Source organism: Dipteris shenzhenensis, chromosome 10 (assembly GCF_047967505.1).
Source record: "Dipteris shenzhenensis isolate YYH24624 ecotype China chromosome 10, Dip_SZ_1.0, whole genome shotgun sequence".
In the NCBI taxonomy this organism is placed as follows: domain Eukaryota; kingdom Viridiplantae; phylum Streptophyta; class Polypodiopsida; order Gleicheniales; family Dipteridaceae; genus Dipteris; species Dipteris shenzhenensis.
The window spans coordinates 456195-479431 of NC_141605.1; the positions used below are offsets into that span (position 1 = coordinate 456195).

General features: G+C 44.8%; 1 protein-coding gene across 1 annotated transcript in view; it reads left to right on the forward strand.

Moving 5' to 3' along the window:
* The window catches only part of LOC147897231 (polyadenylate-binding protein RBP45-like), a 51284-nt gene extending 36104 nt beyond the window's left edge, over positions 1-15180 (forward strand). The window contains exons 4-6 of the mRNA XM_087380965.1: positions 8451-8581; positions 14486-14582; positions 14683-15180. Of these exons, the coding sequence (XP_087237091.1) occupies positions 8451-8581; positions 14486-14582; positions 14683-14859 (405 nt within the window). The 3' untranslated portion in view covers positions 14860-15180. The remainder of the gene's footprint in view (positions 1-8450; positions 8582-14485; positions 14583-14682) is intronic.
* Positions 15181-23237: the final 8057 nt, after the last annotated feature.

Here is a 23237-nt window from a genome sequence, read left to right on the forward strand (position 1 = left end):
CGTGTCCTCCCGGAGTGGGAGGCGAACGCCCCTGAGCCCAGTAGATCTCGCTCGAAGGTAGTATGTCATAGCCTCAGCGAAGAAGAGAAACAGGTAAGGAGCCAGGGGGCAGCCCTGACGCACTGATCTCTCCAGACGAAAACGCTCACCCATCCTGCCGCCAATGATGACCCTGCTAGAAGCTGTCCTGTACAACGCTGAAATACCCTGAATCCATCCTGCTGGGAAACCTAGTCGCTCCAGAGTCCCCTCCAGAAAGGACCAGTCCACTCGATCGTAGGCCTTCTCAAAGTCGAGAAGTAGGATGGCTAGGTGTGACCCACTGTGCTGAGCCCACTCCGCTGCCTCTGAGAAGGTGAAGACATTATCCAGGATGCTGCGATCCTGGACAAAGCCAGTATGAGTGTCATGAATGAGGTCTGGAAGTAGAGGCCGAACTCTGGCGCTGAGCATCTTGGCAAGGATTTTGTAAGCAGTGGTAAGTAGGGTGATCGGGCGCCACTGACGGATCTCCTGTCTATCTCCTCCCTTCGGGATGAGGCAAATCACTCCCGAGGAGAGGCTCTCTGGCATATGACCGCTGCTGAAAATCCTCTGAAGAGCTGCTAGGAGAGGCTGATGGATCTGATCCCAGAAGGAGGTGAAGAATGCCCGGGATAGCCCATCCTCGCCCGGGCACTTCTACCCGTCGATGGCCATCAAGGCCTCCAACATCTCGTCCGTAGTGAACGGTGCCAACGTCGCCTGCATGCTGGGCTGGACCAAGGATGGAATGTGCCTCCACACCTCCTCCCGGGAGCGTCGAGTGCGAGGGGCAAGCGGCTCCTGCTGGAAAAGAGTCCTATAGAAGTCGGTAGCCAACCCCAAGACCTCACCTGGATCCGTAACAATGTGCCCCTCTGCTGTCCTGAGACTCCGGAGTTGATCACCTGCTGCTCTTTGGCCATGCGTCCTGAAGAACTCCCTGCTCATCCGGTCATCCTTCCGAGCCCAGAAGGAGAGGGAGGCGTGATAGGAAAACTCTGACCGGCGCTGGAGGGTCTCCTCAAGAAGGGCTCTGGCTCGAAGGGCCTGGATCCGAAGCTCCTCAGAGCCCGGGGCTGCCTGCTGGAGTCGCTGAATGGAGGCGAGGTCCCTCCGAAGAGCTCTCTCTCTGCCCCACCACTCCTGTAGGGCTGCGAGCTGGCAAATCTGGCTGGACTCCTGCAAAGCCTGTGCCACCGAATCAACCAGATCCATGCACTCGCCCCAATCTCTGTCCCATAGAATGCAGATACTGTTGCGCATGTCCACCCTCGAGAAAATGGAGTCGGGAATCCGGCATGAACGGGGGGGAAGGGCCTGGGCTGCCGAGTCTAATGATAGGAGCACAGGCGCATGGTCGGAAAGTGTCGTCCCTGGAACTATACCCGCCTGACCGCCTTTGCTATTGGCCCAATCACTGACATAAAATCTATCCAGCCTCTCCAGGAGTCTGCCTCCTTCCCTGTGGAAGCCCCACGAGAAGTCCAGGCTCCCGTGCCAATGCCGGAAGGACGGGTCTCTCCAACTGTCCCTACCTCCTGTCACGAAGATGAAAGAGTCCCAAGCAGACTGCTCTGCCTGAGCCATACCTGTAAACTCCGGACCTTTGCCCTGCTGGTCCTCCAAGGTCTCCAGATTGTTGAAGTCGCCTCCAACAATCCAGGAATCCATGTCTGGAAGAATCCCTGTAAGTGTCCTCCAGAAGGTGGCTCTGCACCGGAGGTCTGTGGGAGCATAAATGTTGAGGATTCCTATTTTGGAACCCTCCAGTTCCAGGCCTACCCAAAGGGCCCGGCCTGGGATCAACGTGCCATGACCGAAAACTCCCTGGGCTAACTGCTCGCACACGGAAGTACAGACACCTCCACTCCTCCCCTGTGCGCCGATCGAGGGCTCCCAATAAGTGTGGGAACGTCCAGGGAGAACCTTCCCGCAGCTACGAGAATGAGCCGCAGAAAGCTTGTGCTCCTGGAGCAGAAGTACATCCAAACGACCAATCACTGCTGGCTGAAAGTTCCTGTCGCAAAATGAGCTTCTTGGGACCACGGGTGCCAGAAGAGTGAAACCCGTTCACATTCGAGGATACGAGGTGTAGGCTCATGGTGAGGAATGGGAGGCTGCGAACAACTGTCTGCTCGCGGTCGAAGTCGATGAAGAAGCTGACATTTCGGAGTGGAGGCGCTGCCGCTTATGAGAAGGTTTGGAGGGGGAGGCGGGGTCGTCCTGCCCGTTCTTCAATACCTTCAGCAAAGGCGAGAGGCCTTTGGTGCCATGAGCAAATGCTTTCTCGAGCCAGCTCGAGATCTCTGAAGTAGTCATCCCGTAGAAGGCTCGGAGTTTCTGAGGGAACCAGGCTCTGACATCCTGGGGGAGGGGCCATGACAGGGGAGGCCTGAGGATCACAATCAGTTGGAAGCGTTTGGCGGCGCAACGCCACCGCAGGCGCACATCGCCCTCGGACCACTGAGTCTAGAGAAGCTGCCCACCGGACGAGCCTATCCAGGAGCAAACCTGCGCGTGCGTCTGCTTTCTGAGAGCCTCCCAGACCGAGTCGTTTGTCCAGGTCTCGGTGCCGTCGCTGAGGAACGTGAAAGCAAAGCTAGGGCCATCCCCAGGGGCCAAGGCGGCAATCTTCCCATCCGCCCCTTTGCGGAGCAGGAAGATACTGATGTCGAGACAAGCCGGGAAGGTCCCGAGGTCGGCCACATCCAAGTAGTCCCAAGGGCCAGATCTGTAAAAGTCTCGAGGAAGCTCTCTCTCCTGAAGCTGAGACCCATCAGAGTCTGCCACTGAGGGGCTAGTGGACAGGGAAGCCTGCTCCAGTGGTGGTGTAGACTCCGGGTGTCCTGCCAGTGGAGGGGAGGGGAGGAGGCTGGGGGGTAGGCGACTCAAACTCCACGGAGGCGACGAGCGGAGGAGGTGGAGGAGGGGAAACGGGGGCTGCCCTCGGCTGGGAAGCCGTCGGTGCAGCTAACTCTGCAGGAGAGTCGAGAGAGACGGGGGGAGGGGGATGGGGATGCATTTGGAACTGGGGCTGAGAAGGAGGAGGAGGAGATTGAGGAGGAAGAGGCGGGGGCTAAAGCTGCGGGTCGGGAGAAGGGGGGGGGGAACTGGGGAAGGGGCTGGGACTGAGCGGAAAGGGGCGGGGGAGCGGAAGAGAGGGGGATCTGAGGCTGTGAAGGGCGGGCTACCGTCGAAGAAGAAGCTCTCCCAGGTCCCTGGGGCGGCTGCCTGTCAGGTCTCTGAGGTATTGCTGCAGGATGGGTAACCTCTACCTCCTTGCCTTTATCCGAAGTCATCTTGTTCTTGCCTCTTTTCCTTCTAACCTCAGTCCAACCGCCCACTAACTCTGGGCCGGACTCCGGCTGCCTCGGCTCCTCCTGACGTAGCTGTCCGGAGGGGCGGGGGCGGAGGGGGCGGGGGCGGGGGAGGCCGAGAAGAGCTGGTGAAACGTGGACAAGCAGCCGCCAAGTGCCCAAAGCCGTGGCACCTCAGGCACTGGCCTGGCTGTCTGGTGACTACCATGCTCTGGGTGATGCTGCCGGCATCTGTCACGATCTCGATCACTGCAGGGAGAGTCGCATGATCCGCCACAGCCACACGGACTCGGGGGCTCCTGCTGTAGTCATTGCGTCGGCGATAGTGTCGTGCATAACCCAGCCAAAATGGGAGCCTAGGTCCCTGACAATCGGCCGCAGCTCAGCAGCAAGACCTGGAAAAACTAGCGTCACTGGATGGCGAGGTATACGGAACCGAACATCAAAATCCGTTGCGCTGAATCCACGGTACCACGGGACTATCATGATAATCTTTCCATCCACCGACGTGGGGGAACCAGCAATCAGGTTGCTCGCAGCTTTCTCATTGGAGAGTTTGAGCCAGAAGATGCCCCTTCCCATAAGGGCCACCTCCTCAATATGGCCATCCTCTAGCATGAGAGTGGACTGGAGCCAGTCCCTAATGGCTGATCTGGAGGGAGAGTGTCCAATGACTCTGCCATAAACAGAGGTACGGGCAAAGTCATTGGCAACCTCCTGAACCCGAGATGATTGTTGCTCTGTCAGGATAACGCCGTAGGCATCTGGAGAGGGAGGGGCTGACTGGGCCTCCGGTTTCGGGCAGGGAGCCGCAATACCGCCAAGACAAACTGCGAGCTTCCGATGAGGAAAAGGCTGCCACCCCAAAAAAGGGGGGGATAGAAGCGGGAGGGTGGAGCCTGGGTGTGAGGAGGACGGTTGCGGAGGCGGAAGGCGGGGAGAATGGAGGGCGGAGGAGGCGAAGCGGAAGGCCGGGAGGCAGAGGTGACGCGGGGTGGGGGAGTGGGGACGGAGAGCGGGTGAAGTGAGGAGGAGGCGGGAGCGGGGGGAAGGCGGGGCGGGGCGGGAGGTGGCGGGGTGGAGGGCGGGGCGGAGCGGAGTGAGGGGGCGGGGGGTTCGGGGGCGGGGTGAAGGGTGCGGGGAGGGGCGGAAGGGCGGGAGGGGCGGGGGGGGGGTGGTGTGGCGAGGGGGCGGGGAGGTGAAGCGGGGGGCGGGGGAGGAGCGGAATGGGGGCGAGGGGGCGGGTGAAGCGAGGGGGCGGGGAGGTGAGGCGGAGCGATGAGAGGGGGGGTTGAGGTGAAGCGAGGGGGGGCGGCGTGAGTCGAGGCGAGGCGACGGGGGGGCGAGGGGGAAGGGAGCGGAGAGGCGAGATGAGGCGGAGAGGCGAGGGGGGGGCGGAGGGGGCGAGGGGGGGTGAGAGCGGAGGCGAGGGGCGCGGCGAGGTGAGGCGGCGGGTGAGGGGGGGGTGAGGGCGGAGAGGCAGGGGGTGGGGGGGTCGAGGCGAGGAGGAGGAGCTAGGGGGGGGAGGTAGAGCTAGCGGGGGGGGCGGGGAGGCTCGCAGGAGCTTCTTTAACTCTTGCTTGCATTAGCTTGTCAGTGAGCTTGGTTGAGCTTCTGGCTAGTGAAGAGGACACGCAAGACTTATTGTGAATGCTTCAGCTATGAGCTGTTTTGGAGGTTCTTGCTTGGCAGGCTAATTCCCAGTGGATGCTTGCAGAGTAAGTTTGAGCTTCCAAGCATTGTGGGAAGATCAGTTATGCTTTCACCCATTGTTTGGGTATCCGAGTGAGCCAGTGGACACTAATGGCTATCTAGGGAGAGTGTGGCCTTGTTTGGGCTGCAAGTAACAACTCCTAGGTTAAATGTAGGTGTTTGCACTGAGTATGGATGCCTATGGTCACATGAGTGTGAGAACAGAGCCTCGTAGCACTAATGTGTTGTGATACTAATGCCTACTAAGCCAAGGAAAGAGAAATGAATGTGAGTGAGTTGGTACTCATTACGCAATCTACTTGTGGGACTCTCTTCAATTAATAAAGAAATATTGAAAGGTGCGCCAAGGCTTTAGGGCCAATCTGTGTCTTTGTACTTGAGCAGAAGCGCTCTAGCTCCCGTATCTGTGTTTAGAGTGTTTGCTAAATATCTAATTGTGAAGGATTTTGGATGGTTAGTTGTTTTATCACTCTCTTGTTGGCCTTGAGGCTAGTTTTAGGAAGCTTAGATGAAGCACAAAAAATCTTTGACACACAGCAAACCTGAGATATGAGTCCATGTGATGAAGATCTATCATTTTCAGGCATCTCACCCGAATTATTAGTATAGACCATGAGCTATAACCAGGGCCAATATGCTAGCCCATTTGATACCCACAAATAGTTTTCATTGAATCAATGGTAGCTAGACCTTGCCCCCCAAATCACATTGCATGAATGGTGCTTAGCTGGTCCCATTTTGGTGGACTTTTTTCATAACTCAAGATCTCCACCTCTCTTTTAAGTTTTCAGCTGTATATTGTGGTTTGGGCATGACCTTTCAAGCAAGGTTCAGTCACATCAATGTATAATATGGTTTCAGAGCTAAATGGTGAGACATGATTAGATTCTCCAGCATGCTATTAGATCCCAAGGGATTCTTCCATGGCATGTAGGACTCAACAAGACGTGTGAAAAGGTCAAAAGAAATGTTGACAAGAGAAAGCAGCTAATTCTGTAGAGAAAGCCGCGAGAGAAGATGGAATGTAGAGGCTTGCCACTCAGACAACAAATCTGACTAGCTCCTCATCGCATCCATGATGACACAAGTGCCCCATTGCAAACATGTCCTTCAACTATTTGTATTCAAACTTGATTGTTTTCTAAGATGTCCTTCTCCTGATGTAGGGTGACTTTTTCATGCCACAGCTTTTGTCTGACCTCTCCCTGAGTCTCCAACCATGTTGGCATCATCATCAAGGAATGCATCACAATGCTGGTTAGAGCAAGCGAGGGGGGGAAGCAAAGGCTGCGCACCTTTGTTCAGATGCATATAGGGTTTCATTCATGCTAGACTCATCATTCCATAGCATGCCACGATCGTATAGGTCCTCACCAACCAACTCCCATAGACAACTGCGTTTTGAAATGCATCTGAGAATGAGAAACCAATTATCAAAAGCAAGGCTTATCCATGGGTGCTCAAACTGCACCACTAAAAGCAATCAGCCAATGCAGAAAAATTGCCATCATAGAATGGAATTCAAGAGTTCAAGCCATACCCGCGAGAGAAGTTCCCGCCATTTCTCTTCCTCAATTGTTTGAGAAATGAGTTCCCTTTTCTTTGGTGTTGTGTCTTTCTTGAGTACGTCTTTCCATGCAAGCATATCAGCCTTCCCTTTCGTAATTTGTTGTGTGTGAACTCGACGTGTTTCCCTTGTACCGTTGTTTGCAAAGCTGCCATTTCCTTCTTGAGTTGTTCATTCTCTGATTTCAGCATATCACTGATCTTGTACCCTTCCTCTAACGTCCCCTTCGCATTCTTGAGCTGCTGCATTTGCTCTTTAATGATGTTCAGCTCCTCGTTAAAAGGTGGCTGAAACTCCCCTTCTTCCCTATGAGCACTTGCCTTCAGTTTATCATTGTCATTTTGGAGGGCATTAACATGGGCTCCCAAAGTCTCACTTTTTAGGTCAAATTACTGTTTTTTACACCCAAAGCACGAGTAATGTCCTGCATCATTTTACCTTTTTCACATGTCCATTTGTTTTGCATCTCCTCTTGCCATTTCTTCATTTCATCTTGCATTTGGGCTTGAAGGTTTGAGAGCTTATCTTCTCTAGTCTCTCTCAGCTTCTTGCGTAGGCCTTTGATTTCTGTGTCTTGCATCTTGCATATTTCCTTGAGTGTTGATATGCAAGCCTTGGCGTTCAGGTCTTCTATTTTCTCCGCCTTCGTCCAGATGAGGGTATACTTCCGATCCTTATCCCCTCTTGTTTTCTGGTTGGGTGAGCTTTCTTTTGTCCCCATAGTGGCAATCTTTCTTGATAGCCTGGGGACTCACACCAGTGGTCTTGGCACCCTGGCAGCAAGGCGTCTCTGTTCTGTGTTAAAGGAGAAGGGGCCCGCGATAGCTTGGAGGGCTCTTGTACTAGCGAAGGGCTCTCGTGGCACTCCCATGGCGATTTGGGTGGTCAAGGCGTAGCTTAGCTGCTGCACCAGTAGCCCTCAAGCAGCCAGCACGCAGTAAGCAGCAAGCAGCAGAGGGGGGGGCGCACAGCAGGCAGCAGAGGCACAGTGTGGTAGGGGCCTGGAGAGCAGAGGAGGCGTCGAGAGGGGTGAGCAAGCAGAAGTGCGGAGAGAGAGGGAGCAGCAGCAGAGCGTGGCGCGAGCGGGCAGGTAGAGAGAGGGAGCAGCAGCAGTAGCGTGGCGCGAGCGGTCAGGTAGGGTAGCGGGATCATGGCAGGGAGCTGGAGCAGCATGGCGTGGCGGAGAGGCATGGCGGGGAGATGGAGAGTTGTGGCGAGGAGCAGCAGCAAGGCGGCGTGGAGGAGCAGCAGCAAGGCGTGGAGAGGGAGCAGCAAGGCGGGGAGAGAGAGAGAGAGAGAGAGAGAGAGAGAGATTTTTTTCTTGTTTTTGGGTCTCTTTTGTTTTTTAATTTGTTTGTTTATTTTTGCTTAGTCATCTACCTTCCTTTCTTGTTATCTTTCCCTTTTGTGTATTTGATGTAATTTAGTAAGCGCTAGATTTGCCCAAGAGACTCCACGCGTCTTTAGAAACCCAGCATTGCTGCTTATGCTTGGGCTCTGATGATGACATGAGCATTGCTTTTGTCTAGTTTTAGTTTTAAAAAAAATTTGTTAGCTCGTTTTCGTTTTCTTTTTTTATGGTTGGACTTTAGATCAACAAAAATCTGAATTTGTATGATTGGATATATTCTAGTCCTACAAAGGTTTATTAGATTTAGATGTTGTCTATGCCCAGAGCTGAGAGGATAGCAAAATAGCTGATGAGTTTTAGCCCTTTTCTTAAAAACTTGTAACCAGCATGGCATTCTTGATAAATGAGTTTGTTTGTTGCCATGTAACTTGTGAACTAGTCAGTTTTGTAAGAAACATAGTGCATGGATTGTTTGCAGGTGTTTGTCGGTGGACTGGACTCCAATGTAACAGACCAAGATCTTAGGCAAGTCTTCAGCCAATTTGGAGATTTGGTTTCTGTGAAGATCCCTGTCGGAAAAGGTTGTGGATTTGTGCAATTCACACACAGGTAATTTCATGTTGAATGATCTTATAATCTTATATTTTTTCTCTCAACAAGAGACAGTTGGCAATGCTATCTGTCTCATCTGTTAATGGTTTGTATTTGTGCCACTCACATGCTGACAAACTTTAGCTAGATATTTTCCGCTCACTAAGACAGAGGGAGATAATGTTCACAGAATGAAGTAAAGGTTTTCAAGATTAAAAACTTTATGCAAATGCCTCCCAAGTAAAATACCTCTAGCAGGAATTTTTGCTGTACCTGGTAATTCTTTCAATCTATACAACTCACTAGAAAATGGCTTGCCTTTATGCAAGGCTGCTGACCAAATCTGGGTGTGATGCTTCTTTTTCCTTGAATAATCAAAGACATGAGGAAAATTCAGGACTTTGTTTAAGGCGATTTTCAGATGTTTGATCTGAAAGAGGGATTTTATGTTAAATTTATATTTGTCTAGTTCTGAAGTGGACAATAAATCAGAAATAAGGATTGTAATTATCCTGAATGGAGTTGACTTTTAAAGCAGGCATCTAGCATTTAAGAACTTAAGCGTGGCACTCCGGTCCAGTAGCGGAGCCTGTTTTACATGTGGATGCCATTTGTCACGAGTGGCTCTGGCCCTTGCCACTTGTTCAAGTGGGTGCCATGTGTCATGACACATGTCCACATATAAAAGTGCCTGAGACACCTTACCATGTGCCATGTGCTGCTACCATGGTTGTTTAGAATCGAGTGTCCTCAAGGTAAGACACTTAAGACAGGTTAGAAATGTGCACATGTCTTTAAGGCATGCTTATGACACATGTTTGCTTTTGTTTGGGGGAGGGCGGGTAGTAATTTTTTAAAGGGCAGTTATGTTTTGCAACATACTTTATCTGCTTGTAGAATCTGCTTTAAAAATTTGTTCTTGCAAAGATGTGTTCGTGTCCAATGGTAAGACACATGGGAGTGACAAAGAGAGTGAAATAGAATTTCTATTTGCATGGATTCAGGAGGGATGTAGGAAAGTAAAGTATCTACCATTACAACAGAACAAAGTTAATTGACTTGCCCTCAACAAAGGGGAGATTTCGACAAGCCTACCAATGAGGGGCATTTATTTTCCCATCTAAATCATATTATCAACTTGCCTTGCAAATCATTGACACTGCATTCAAGCACCATAAGCTTCAACAAGCTGTTAGGAACAGGAATATGAAGTTTGTGTGCCATTTTTGGCAGGAGCGAGCTACAGATTTGGGCACCATCCAGTATGACATACAAGGGTCAAGTATGGAGGAGTATTATGGCTTGGCAAATTTTTTCACAATAGTTGTATTAGGACGAACGTTATAGAGGTGTTGTTTTTTAAGGTTGGGACACCATCTCCATAGACAAGCTGGCTGTTGATTAGCAAACCACAAACTGTGTGGAGGAAAAGAAAGCTTGTTGCAAGCTGAGCAAACAATTTCATAGACACACAAGCTAAACAACAAAAATATACAGTTGAGAATAAGAGGCATGTGGTTTTCAGAGAGAGGGGGAGTATATGGTGCAGGCGCATTCGCAAAGTTAGCATTTGACCTGTTTAAAGAAAATAATAATACAAAGTTTAGTGAGCCCAAATAGTTGCAATCCATGCAACAATGATGATGCGCAAAGCCTCCTTAATTACTGCATCAGCTGAGTAGATATGGGTACTGCTCCATAGTAGATGAGGGCTGCCAGGAGCATTTGTCATCCGGAAGGCTTCTCCATTTGATGTAGTATTCCTCATAGGATTTATTCCTGAGTCCATGGTCCCTTAAACCAATGATTCTCGCTGGAACTTTCTGAATCAATCCCTGCTCCCCACTAAAGCTCAGCTACCATATTCTTGTGGTAATCAACTACTCTCCCACTGCTTTTACAAAGTCACGCAAAGAAATTTTCTACAAGCGCAGCTAGGTTGCTGCCTCTTGCCAAGACTCTGAAATTGAGACCTGCTTGTGCCCATGGATAGGGAGCTTACACCTTTAAAGTTGCTCCATGTAAAGCTTTTGAGGCTTCTCCCATCTCAAAAATCACCATGACCTTCAATAAGAATTGCTGTGTCTTCTGCAGCCTCTAGCCTCCTGCATAAGTCTGTCAGGTGGGGCTGCCATGTAAGCATTAAGGCCCTTGAACTAAATATGGGTACGGATCCTCTGTGGATCTGCAACATTAAATTTGCGATCCCCACTCAACTCCTTTGTTCGTGGCCATGATGAGAGTTGATTGAAACTTGAAAGCTTAAACTACAAAAGTGAAATGGAAACAGATGTCTTAGTTTTGACTACAAGCATTTTTAAAATATGAATCATGATATAAAAACCTTAAAAAGTGCAGCTGTTCGACTATACATGTGCTTACTGCTAGCAGTTTAACGCTCATTGCACTCTGCAGTTCTAACTTCCAACATTGCAAAGACTCACCTGAGAACTTGGAAGGGTTGAATATGGATTTGCATCTCTTCTTTCTACTTCTGTGATTCCAGAATCACCTTCAATCTCTACATGCACCCACTCAAATTCCTAAAGCTGATGAGAGCTTATTGAAACTTGAAAGTTTAAACTGCAAAAGTGAAATGGAAACAAATTTATTTTTCTAATTAGACTTTTAACATTGCAAATTGTTTGTAGCTAGCAAGAATTGACGTATGACATAATACGCTAGCACATTACAAACAGCTTCGCTTTGATTGTCAGAGCACAGCAGCTGCTTTAGGCATTAATGCCCAAAAGCCAAATATGTAAACACTGTGGGGTGCCATACAGAAGAGCATGTATTGCTAATCCACTCATGAATTTGTTTCAGAATAGTCAGCCATGATGATCTGTTCTGAATTGCTTATTGAAATGACACAAATCCAGTTGTCGTGTGAGAAGAGGCTGCTGTAACTACTTCGACCAAGTTTCATGAGCTATACTCAAATATAATTGTGCTCATGAATTGGATTCAACACAAGCACTCCCTTGTAATATCCATCTTGGGTAAGATATTGGACGAATCTCTTCAGCTTCTAAGTGAGCTACGTCCATAGCTGAAACCATCCTTCAGTTTCCTAAAGGGCAGTAGACCGTAACTATCTTAGCACATTCATCATTCACGGCCATATTGCATCATTTCCAGCCACTTAATTTTTAACAATACCACATAGAAACAACTTGGATGGAGGCTAGAGTGCCCCTCCTCAATGAAACCTCTAGTGCACACACTAGTACCCAAGTGCCAAGGCAAGGCTAAGGCATTTCCATGACCAACTATAAAGATGTCCAGTGATTCCACAAAGCATCCAACTTGCTCTAAGGGTCTAGCTATCCCACAATCCACTGGCCAGCCTCTCACGGCAACATTGCATCAACACAGTTCTCACTCTGAAATAGTGACCTTAATATAGGAAGAAAATCACACACTGCCCCTCTGACACCCATCTAGTTACACCCCTGTAACTAGGTGTCTATTCATAACTTGAATGGCCAAGAGGGGACTTACAACAGTAGAGGAGCAACAACAAGCTTCCAAAATGATCAAATGCAATTAGAAATGAAAGGAAGACTGACAAGAAAACTCATGGTCCCAAATCAGCTCTAAGGTGCTCCAATCCAATCCAGAACACCTCCAGGGGTATAGTAGATCCAGCAAGCAAGAGCAGCAGGAGGAACTGGCAGCTTGGAGAGGGGAAGGAAGAGAGAGAGAACGGGCTCGAATCAGAGAGAGAAACGGGCAGGATAGTAGTAGTGACAACCAGCAATGAAGCCTCAGGATTAGTGCAACGTGAAACAGCCCGTACAGCCTGCATTGAATCGTCTGCACAACAGGAGGAAAAGTCTGTACAGCCAGCAATTAATGCAATTCATCCACCTTGGTTTCCGCGCCAATCAAATGTTCTGTCCGTGCAGTCCGTCTTGAGAAGACAACCGTACTATCCCGTACAGCCTTGAAGATGCCTCAAAATTAGTGCCACCCAAAGCAAAACAGCCGTACATCCACCTCAGGATCAGCACATGCAGTCGTACAGCTGTATGGACTGCCTCGAGGTGCGTGGAGCAGCAAAAGACATGGAGAAAGGATTTTGAAATGTGTGCCACACTTCTGTACTCTTCACGTCGGAATGCATGAAGGAAGCAAGAAAGAAACATGAAAAAAAAATCCCGTACCTTAGCCTTGGAAGGAGAGGGAGGGGTGGGTAGACTTGCATGAGGGATTGCCACGTGGCTCCTCATTAAAGTCTAACCCTCGTAAACCAATGGAACATTGGTTTGCCCCCACATTAAAGTTCTAACCCCTAAAACCAATGACAACATTAGGTTGGGCCCAACTTTATGACCCATCTAAACCTTGTCTTGCCCCCTAGTGGGTGCTCCTAGGGATTGAACCCATTCCTAGGGACTTCTGGTAATTGTCGCTACCCCTGGGCTAGTCCCCTAAGCCAAAGTTAGTCACGGTTCAAAAATTCACGTCCCCGTGACAGTAGCCGCACACCTCGAGTCAAACATTGTACGAAGCTCACAGCATTTTGCAAGCAATTATCATGTGCATTAGACCCAACAAATAATCAGGGTTTTTGCTAATTCTTCTAAACTACAAAAATAGATTTATGTGCAAACCTTATCTCTAATACCGAATGAACACCCCCAACCAGCTCAAGTCAATTCTAGCCTTGGTAGGGTGTCACCCTTGAACTAGAATTTTTACTAACCAAGGTACAGGGTAGGAATCCATAAGGTCTGAGCTAGCAGTTCACCACGTAGCCATAGGCTCAATACATTGAGTCACCTTCGCACCTGAGGTCTAGACCACTGCGAGAGCTTGCCAGCCTCAGGGTGTCCCATACCACATGACCTTTCCTCCAGCTTCTACTCTTGGGCCAAGAAGTCTACTTCCACATGAAACATCCTTCTCCGAGATCCCCCTAATATGAAGCACTAGGCTTGTATTTAGGCTATGCTTAGAAGCCAGCCCAAACTTTAGGCTTCATGGATAAAGTACTTTTCATAAGTGCCTCTGTTTTTCCAATAAAGCTTAGCTTTTCCCAGAATAGCTGATTTTACTTGGATCAGCTCTCTAAACTCCATCAATGCTATCTCCAATCCCCACCTTAGTTATTCCGTAACCCTAGGTTATACTGCACCCTAACCTCAGATCCAATCCCAGATCTTAGGTTAGCCTATCTTTGACCTTAGATAATACAAGCATGGTTAGGCCCTAGTTACTCTGGTTATGGACACAGCAGACATGGTTCCTTCATTACTCACAAGTTTAGCCTAGTTTAACCATTGTAAAAAGTAAGCTATTTTTAGATCTGAAAGGGAAAGTACTGCCACACCAGTGCAAAGGGTGTCAGAGTCCCAGTTGGAACCCTTAAATATCTCCTGGGTTTAGTCAGTCTAAGATGCTGTTTTGTGCAATAGGAGCTATATTGTGATGTGAAGACTTTGTGTTATATTTTGAGATCTGAAAGGCAAAAGTAATGCCAGTCCAGTGCAAAGGGTATTAGAGTCCCAGTTGGAACCTTAAATATCTCCTGGGTTTAATCAGTCTAAGACGCTGTTTTTTGCTACTGGAGCTGTATCATGATCCGAAGACTGTGTTATGTTTCCAGGCCTCGCATAGAGTCAAGAATGCAAACGAAGACTGTCCTAGAATAATTTTTTTTTACTGGCCCCTTACCTTTCAACAGGGCTCTCATCATGTGCTCAAATACCATACTAACATAAACAAATTGAGCTTATTAAGCACTGCTTCCTAGGTCGATGTTTCTGTTGGATCAAATGTCCAAGATTCCTTTTACTACTTTTCCTGCCTTGTGATGAGTTCGTTCATTTCAGCCATGGTGGTGGTTTTTGAAGATTTTTCTTGTGTGTTTTTGCATTACGGGTTTGTGTATTGATATAGGATATTTATGTGCAGGTCTTGTGCGGAGGAGGCCATACAAAAGCTTCATGGTACTGTCATTGGTCAGCAATCTGTTCGCCTTTCATGGGGTAGGACTCCTGTCAATAAGCAGGTGGGGGCTTTATGTAGTAGATTTGTTTATACTGAACTTCCATGTGCTCAAAGCTGAATGGACCCTTCCAGTTTCAGCTTATTTTTTGTTTGTTGTGCAGAGGCCGCCTGTTGGCTGGGGGCAGATGCAGCCTGATCCAAATCAAGGGAACTTGGCATACTACAACTATGGGCAAGGCTATGAGAGCTATGGCTATGCTCCTCCACCACAAGATGGTACTGCTTATGCCTATGCCACCTATTCAGGATACGGGAACTACCCTCAGCAAGTGAGCTAGATGGGTTATGAGGCAGATAGGAACATCTATGGCATAAGGTTTAAGGGCTAGATAAGATGTGTAGGAGAGTTTGTACTGTAGTTCATGGATGTAAAGAGTTTCCTAGTGGTTCCTGTATATCGGCATCTAGCATTATTGATTTTTAAATCTGAATCAAGCAAAGGTTCTTAGCTTCTGCTGATGACTGTTCAATGGTTTCTGCATTGATTCTTTGCACTGCAGTCACCTGTGGGTATTACTTTTAAGCTCTCTATTATTTCTGTAAGCGCTGGTTTCTTGACAATGCTACTTTCATGTTTCTTTCAATGCTTTATTTCAGAATTCGTGCCAGCATTGTGGATAGCTCTTGATTTGTTTTTTGATACTCATAACTAAAATTTTAAATTAAGAGAAAATTTCGTTAGATCCCTCACTGCAACGCTACTGCATTGTTACAATCTGTTGGCACAGGTGTTGTAGGGTGGGTTTTTGTTTTGCCAAGTTTGGAATTCTTCTCTTTTTGTCACAGAACATTTCCTGTTCTGCTAGGCTATCAGAGGAGTTTCTGTTTAATAGTCTAGCCTTGTTGCTCATGTAGGACTGCAGGTCCCGGATAGATAGCCTACAGTCCCATATGTACAAAAATGATGGAGTGTTAGAATACTGACTTCCTAACTGATAACAAAGGGATTGCCTAGTTGACTGGCTGTCCGTCAATTCACTTGAAAGTTGTGATGGTACTGTCACTCACAGGTGTGTTAATACGCACATACTCAAAGCAGAATTTTAGAATCAACAGCGGCAACTAAGAACATAGTACGAACAAGGTGCTGACTTTACTTGATGGCTGCCTTAATCACGATCTTGTTGTATGGAACACATGTCTGAACATAATCCTAATCAACGTTGTAAAATATATCAGCATTCATGTTTGAGCGAAGCTGAAAAAACGTGTGAAATTGAAGCCCTCCATGTAAAATTTGCAGTTGGCCTTTAAAAGTTTGTGTTTTTTATCACTATGTTTTCATAGTTTTGGAAATTGATATTTTACTAGTACAAAGACTCTGTGCAGAGCTCATTATAGTTGCTTGTCCTTTTGTATTACCCTCTATATCTATATCACGCATAAATATTTAATTGCTTGAAATAGCTATATGTTTTATTTCATCATTAAAGAACAATATGCATGACGGGTAATGTTTAGTTTTTTGTTAAAATATCAGATGTTTAAGTAGCGATTCTAATGATAAAAGCACTTCATCGATTGATGGTCCTAAGAAGGTGACAGCTGGTGACCCTGGTCAACACAAGCAGTTCAAACAAGTTCTGTTTTAGAAATAAAATGGGAGGCGGCGACCCAAGGAAAGAGGTAATAATGCATGTTTTTGAAGGAGCCATGTGAAGGTTAAGGGGGCCAATGTTGGTGACCTATCCTTTGTGGTGCCTAGGTAAAGGACCTTGCTTTGTCATGTTTATGGGCAAATTGTCATGACTATTGTATGCTTTGACATGTTTGTCATGTCTAAGAGCAACTCCTTAAGCATAGCACACGATACAACGCTTTATTAGGGCACACAGTATAACTGTTATGGAGTAATCATCCCAAACTCGTGGATAAGCTGCAGATTAGGTGGAATCCATGCTGATATACACATGCTGAAATAATAAGAGATAAGGCCAGCCTTGTGATTATTGGGTAGGTGAATACGTGGTTCACCCGGTCCTACATAAACCATATTTCCATAATGAAAGAGATCTCCTTGCGAACGCTATTATCACGAGGGTCGTTTTGCATAGATACTTTTGATGGCTAGATTTTTAATTATTTGTGTATTTATATCTTCTCTATCTATGCCTCCTTTCTCTCGAGTTATAAACATCCATATGATGATGGCCTGCTGCAGGGAATGCTTGCTTTAGTATCATATGCAAGGAAAATTAGTTACACCAATATGGTTAGAGTGGTGGAGTTTTTGCATGGGCTTTGAGCCTGAATAGTCTCTTTGCATCGGTAACAAACTTGTGAATCTTGAGCGCATTTGTATGAGGCAATCTTTCGGTTGCGACGACGCTTCTAGATTTCTATATCAATCTTGGGTACTTTGTGTATCCTCAAATTCTTCTCCGATAAGGTAGCCATTGCAGCTTTGTTAGATCTACCAAATTTGTCCCACATTGTCTCGGATTAGTTTTGTTTAATCGAGCTAGTTTCGGCTATCTCAAACTCGTCAAGTTTGGTTTTGTGTGTCTTGGTTATCTTGGACTGGCTCAAATTGTTTGGTATGTCTAATTGGGTTTAATAGTCTTCAGATTGGTTTAATTGTTTTCTTGGACTGGCTCAAATTATTTGGTATGTCTCTAATTGGGTTTATAAGTCTTCAGATTGGTCTAGGTGTTCTTGATATTGTTGGGTTTGCCAGGTTTTTTTGCTTGCTTGCTTCCTCAAATAAGGTTGGATTTGTACATGCAATCTTTGATTTATCTCTTTGTTTGAGAGAACTGCAAATGGACTATTAGTTAATGTGGTAACTGGTAGCTTCTATTGATGCAATAATTGTAGCGATATTGTGGTCGAAGTCTTCAATGGCAAGTATTGCGTCTACATACTCATCTCTTGCTTATAGAATGACGTCTTTGGCTTGTGATATCCAATAAAAGGGAGAGAACCAACAAATGCTTAGGCGAGAGATTTCGGAGGAAGCTATGCTGGCCACTTTGACTTGAACTCAAATGGCAATAGAAAATAGAAGAAACATGCAAAATCCATTCATATATAAGAACTTTATGAAAAATTGGAAGAGCAATTGAGTTGCTTGTAGGCACTATGGAAGCTACTAGAAGAGTTTTATTCTATCGTAGAAGAAGATGGCATGAAGGCATTCCTTCTTACAAGCTTTCCCTCCAAGCATAATGGTATTATTCGAGTTCTAAAGTATGGCAACTACTTGGATTATCGTGATATAATGAGTGCGTTGGTTGAAGGACGAGCATTTGATGCTACACAAGAATAAGTAATCCTCAAAGAAAGCTTCACTTGCATTCCGATTTAAATCAAAGAATGTAGACATCATTTGTTCTACATGGTTCCAAGAAAGAAAAAGCAGATTGGTGTTTGGTACCTCTAACTCGACGTATATCGATTCATAACAAACTACAACTTATAAGTAGAAGTATAAACCACCCTCTACTTATCGAGAATAATTTAAGAGGGGGGTTGAGCATAGTGAAAATTGCCACTATCCATAGAGGATAAGATAGGGTTCATGGGATAAACATTCACCCTAAGGGGTAAGTTGCATATATGACTCATTTTCTTTCTTATAATGGAGTGGATAATTAGTCATTGTGTGTGTGCACTCCTTTCTCTCTCTCACTCTCACCCCCATCTTCTTTGACAAGAATTCAAGAGTTCAATCAATAAAGCTTTTAGAGATTATGAGAATTTACTTTTTTGACATGATTGGAAGACAATCCTAGTGTATTTTCATTCAATGATGGCTCTTTTTCATTTGCTTATGGCTATTTTTACATGAATTTGTGGCAATGAAAAATATGCAAGCAATTTTTTCTCAATTCTATATGAGGAGTCCTAAGAAAATTATTATGTTTCGTTAAATATCTTGTTTGGATGATAAATTGTATCAATACCACTGCTATTTGAGAACTATCAAGGGTGGAAGATAGTGAAAAAGTGAAAGATATTGAAAACATTTCGTTCCCTCCAAAGTATAAGCATTAACTTGTGGGGTTTGGTCATTTGATTTTTGAGTGTAGTTTTTAAAGTCAGTTTTTTAGTTTTTGGTTCTTTTGATGTTTATGTTCTTTCCCTTTCAAGTGTATTGACGTGAGTAGTCTTTTTAATTGTATATGATTCTGTGTTTTAGTTTTGGGTTCAGTAGCTAATTTACATTTTGCTTCTACATGAAGTGCTTCTTAAGGGTTTTGCTCTGGTGGGGTTTTGCGGAAACATCCTTGCAGCATATATCGAATGCTGCCCTGCGAGAATCCAATACTTATACTCCTTTAACTTTTCCACTTTTATCTCTTCCTTGCGCATAGGAGTATTTGTGTCTGTGTGGTATGGCATAAGATAGGAACATGTTGCTGGAGGTCTTGCATTCATTGAAAAGCTCTTGACCAAGTGACTGACATAGCTGTGAGTCAGTGTCTTATAGACACATTGGCTTGGTGCTCTAAAGCAATTCATCACTGGGATTAAAAATTCAAACTCCAAACCAAATGGGAAGTACTCTACGTACTCCATCATGCCTCATTCTTTTTAATTTCTTTTGTAGTGCCTTAAAATCATTATTTGGCTAGATTTTCTTATAAGGTATGATGACTTCTCACCATCTCCTTTGACTTGTGTCCCACCACTCCCCATTCTATCACCTCCACTGCCTGTTCCATCAGTGCCCGTTTCGGCACCTCCATGTTTTCCTCCTGAAGTTCTCTTTGTCTTTAACTTCTACATCCAATGTTTGTTGTCTCATCTGGCCTTTTTTCCTTCTCACCACAATTGTTTCATCCTCATTGACCCCTGTAGCCTTTTCTTTCACTGTTTAGTGAGACACTTGAGAGCTTGATCCCTCAACATCATTTTTCTTGGTTCTTTTAGAAACTTTTCTATTCTTTTTATTATCTTGCTTTATCGCTTTTGTTACCAAATCAAAGCCTTCTAATATGCGTTGGTTGGTTTAATTTTTTCGTTCAATATTCCAACCTCTAGTAATAATTGTGTCCTCTCCAATTCATCCTCGCATGGTCAAAACAAATAGGATCCACCTGATACACATTGCCACCACATGTATGAATATTGAGACAAGGAAGGTTATCTTTCTCAACTTTGGTACCTTCCATCTCCTTAAGTTGTCCCACATCTTCAAAAGATGTTCCTTGGATGTTCACAAAACAATGCACTTTAGGAAGCCTTTGGAGTTCATTATTATATCTAAATACCATCCTCTTCCAGAACTAATCCCATCGTAAATTGAAACAACTTGTGCAATACAAAAGGCTGTTAAACCTATTTAACATGAACATATTGAACATGCATATGAGGAATCCCAAAATTCCTCCCATATATAGGAGATGAAAGAATGATGAATGAAGGGTTATTTTTCAAAAAGAGCCTCTTTTATTGCAATATGGGTAGGGAACTAAATTTAACATAATTAGCAAGACAAAAGAAACATCAGAAGGCATTCATTTCTTTTCATGTGCATGTAGAAGACGGAATGTATGCCGACTCATCATTTTCTCTATATAAATGGACACTCTAATCATCATACTCAATATTCATTGAAAGTGGAATCACTATTCCAACGGCTATTTTCTCCTCTATGATGCTAATAAAAGAAATTGCCAACTAGCATAAATGCTTCTCCCTTAGGTAATGGCAAGGCTATTTTCTCCTCTATGATGCTAATAAAAGAAATTGCCAACTAGCATAAATGCTTCTCCCTTACGTAATGTTGCCATGAAGCAATTTTTTTCCATCTGGCAAGGTTTCTATCAAAGTCGACATCACATGATTGCCCTTCTTCTCTGGCTACTCTGCTCGTTTCTTCACAAGGGCACAATTTACGTAATGAGAATAAAGAAAACATCTAGTTGTTTAGAAGCATCCTTTGGGAAAGATTATTTTGCTAAGCTCAATGCAAGAAAGGATATGCATATGCTTGAATAATGTACATATGGATATTCTTCCTATGTGATGCTATAATAAAGGACCTAGCTACAATGTTGGAGAATGGGCCATGAGTAAATAGGGGAAAAAAAAGGACGATAAAAAGCAATGAGGAAGGAGGTAGGAAGGCTTTGTATGGGGCATATAGTCATTATGAGTTATCAATGCTATAATTTTTACTTTACTTCTCTAACCTCTTTGTTACGTCTCTATGTTATATTGTGGCTAAGTCGTATGACTTACCATCTTACATAGCCTAATGAGATGGAGATATTAGAAATACTCTCTTTAATACATTTTTTAAGGCTATATTATATGCTTATCATCTTACGAATGGCAAGAAATTTACGTGGTCATAGGTAGAGATACATTGGTATTTGGGGTTTTTCTTCGGTGTTTGCTTGCTTGCAAAATATTTGCATCAATAGAGTCATTCAAGAGTCCTTGAAAAAACATTTTCCTTGGCAAAAGGATTCTTATCCTTTGCATTTTTGTGTAAGCGAACTACTTATAAAAATATGGTGTGTTTCTCTCTTTAATAAGAGGTTTTGGTGTAACTAATACTATATTAGAGAATTTGGGAATCTCCCAAGGCACACTTTTAAATAGGGATGAAGATTTTTGACCATGTGGCTAAATCTTAACCCCTTATTTGAGAGTGGGACTATAGTGTTTAGGGCGGCTTTCACTTTCAAGTAAGGGGTCCCCTTTCTTATTATGAATTGATGACTATGGAATTTAATGTCTTTTGGTCAAGACATAAATCCATTATCACCCTTAGTTTTTGCAAATCATAATATTTTAGCCTTATATTGCAATTGATTGTCCACATTACTCCTCCATTATTCTAGAATAGGAGAATCTATACACTCATTAGCCTTGCTAAGATAGATTAGCTAAGAGCTCTTCCTCAAAGCTATGGTCCACTTGACTTGAAAATGTATAATTCCCTATTCTATTCATTAGTTTAACCCTTGACCATTCTGAATAGATTATTTTAGCTTGATATTAATTACCCTAAAGATGGGTTATATTAATAACTTACTCGATGACTTTCTCTATGCCATCGCGTTTTTATTCTTCACGATTCCTTTGTTTAAAGGGATTTATGCTAAAGTTGGCCTTCCCTTTTAATCATGATGCTCTTTCCAACATGCATACGTGTAATGAAGAAGTTTGCTCAAATAACTGCAACTTCCTGTATAGGTAGAAGTGAAATACTCATGGCCATTCTATTGAAAGTATTCCCATATGTTGGCTAGCCTGGAAATATAATGGAAGCTCTGTGTCTTAATTTTAATTATAAAAAGACTATTAGAATTATGATTTTTACCCTTCCCTATTTACACCTCTCATACTTAAAGGGAGTGCAATTGATCTTTCACATGGTTGATCTCTTTAAGACATGGGGGATTTGGTTGATAAGGCAAAGAAATTGTGCCCATGGTGATTCAAGGCACTAGTTTCACTTTAATTTGATTTCTCTATGCTTGGTAGCATACAAGTTCCCCTCTCCCCCCAAAATAGTGACTAGTTATCCTCCACAACTCACTTAAATATCTAATACTATGGATTTTTGACACTAGCACCCCTACCGCACTTGGTTGATTTGTTTGGATCGAATGTTCTCCTCGTCTATCTTGTTTTCTCTTGCTTTCTTCTCGTCACATTAATTATCATTTTTCTTCTTGCATCCTAAGGTCTTAGCACCTAAATCCCCTCTCCTCAGTCTTTAGCTTCACAAACCCTAATATGGATTTGTTGCTTAACATTGCATTATTGACTAGGGCAAACCTGCAATATCATGTTATGCCTATTTCTTGCTACTCTTGCTCCGTGTCTTCCACTTTATAACTTTTTTCTCCTTTCAAATATTGGTGCACAACTGTGTGTATGTGTGCACGTGCACAAATGTCTACACAAACATGCATGCACCCACCCCCCCACACACACACACATGTGCACACGCATGCACGCACATGCACTAATGTAAATAGATGCACACACACGCATGCACATGCGTACACACACATGTGCACACACATGCATGTGCATATATGCATGCTCAGGTATTACATACATCAAAACATGCATGCATGCACACAAATGCACACCCACACAAATATGTGCATGCACATGTCTACACACACGTGCACATGTGTGCATAGACATACACATGTAGGCATGCACGCACATGTACATGGACACACATAGCCACATATGCATGCATGCATACACACACACACACATGTAGCATATGTGTGCACACACATACACACATGCACACATGCATGTGTGTGCATGGACATGAGCACACATGCATGTGTGTACATATGTGTGCATACATATTCACACATGCACACATGCATGTGTGCACGTAGGCGTGCACACATGTAGGTGCACATGCATGTGCGTCTGTGCACACGCATTTTTAACCTTGTTCTCTTGATCTAAAATGGATGGCAAAATATTAGATACAATAGTAGATTCTAGCCAATCTTTAGCATCCAAAGCATGATGCTTAAAATGGTCACTTGAAGGTTACTGCAAATTCTCAATAACCCTTCTCTTCTTGTAGATTGATGATCATGGAATTTCTTCATTGAAACATTTTGTGGCTTTTGGTCAAGGCCTTGCCCTAGTATTTGTTAAATCATGGTATTTTAGCCTTATTGTTCAATTAACTGTTTGTTAATTTGGTACATTATTC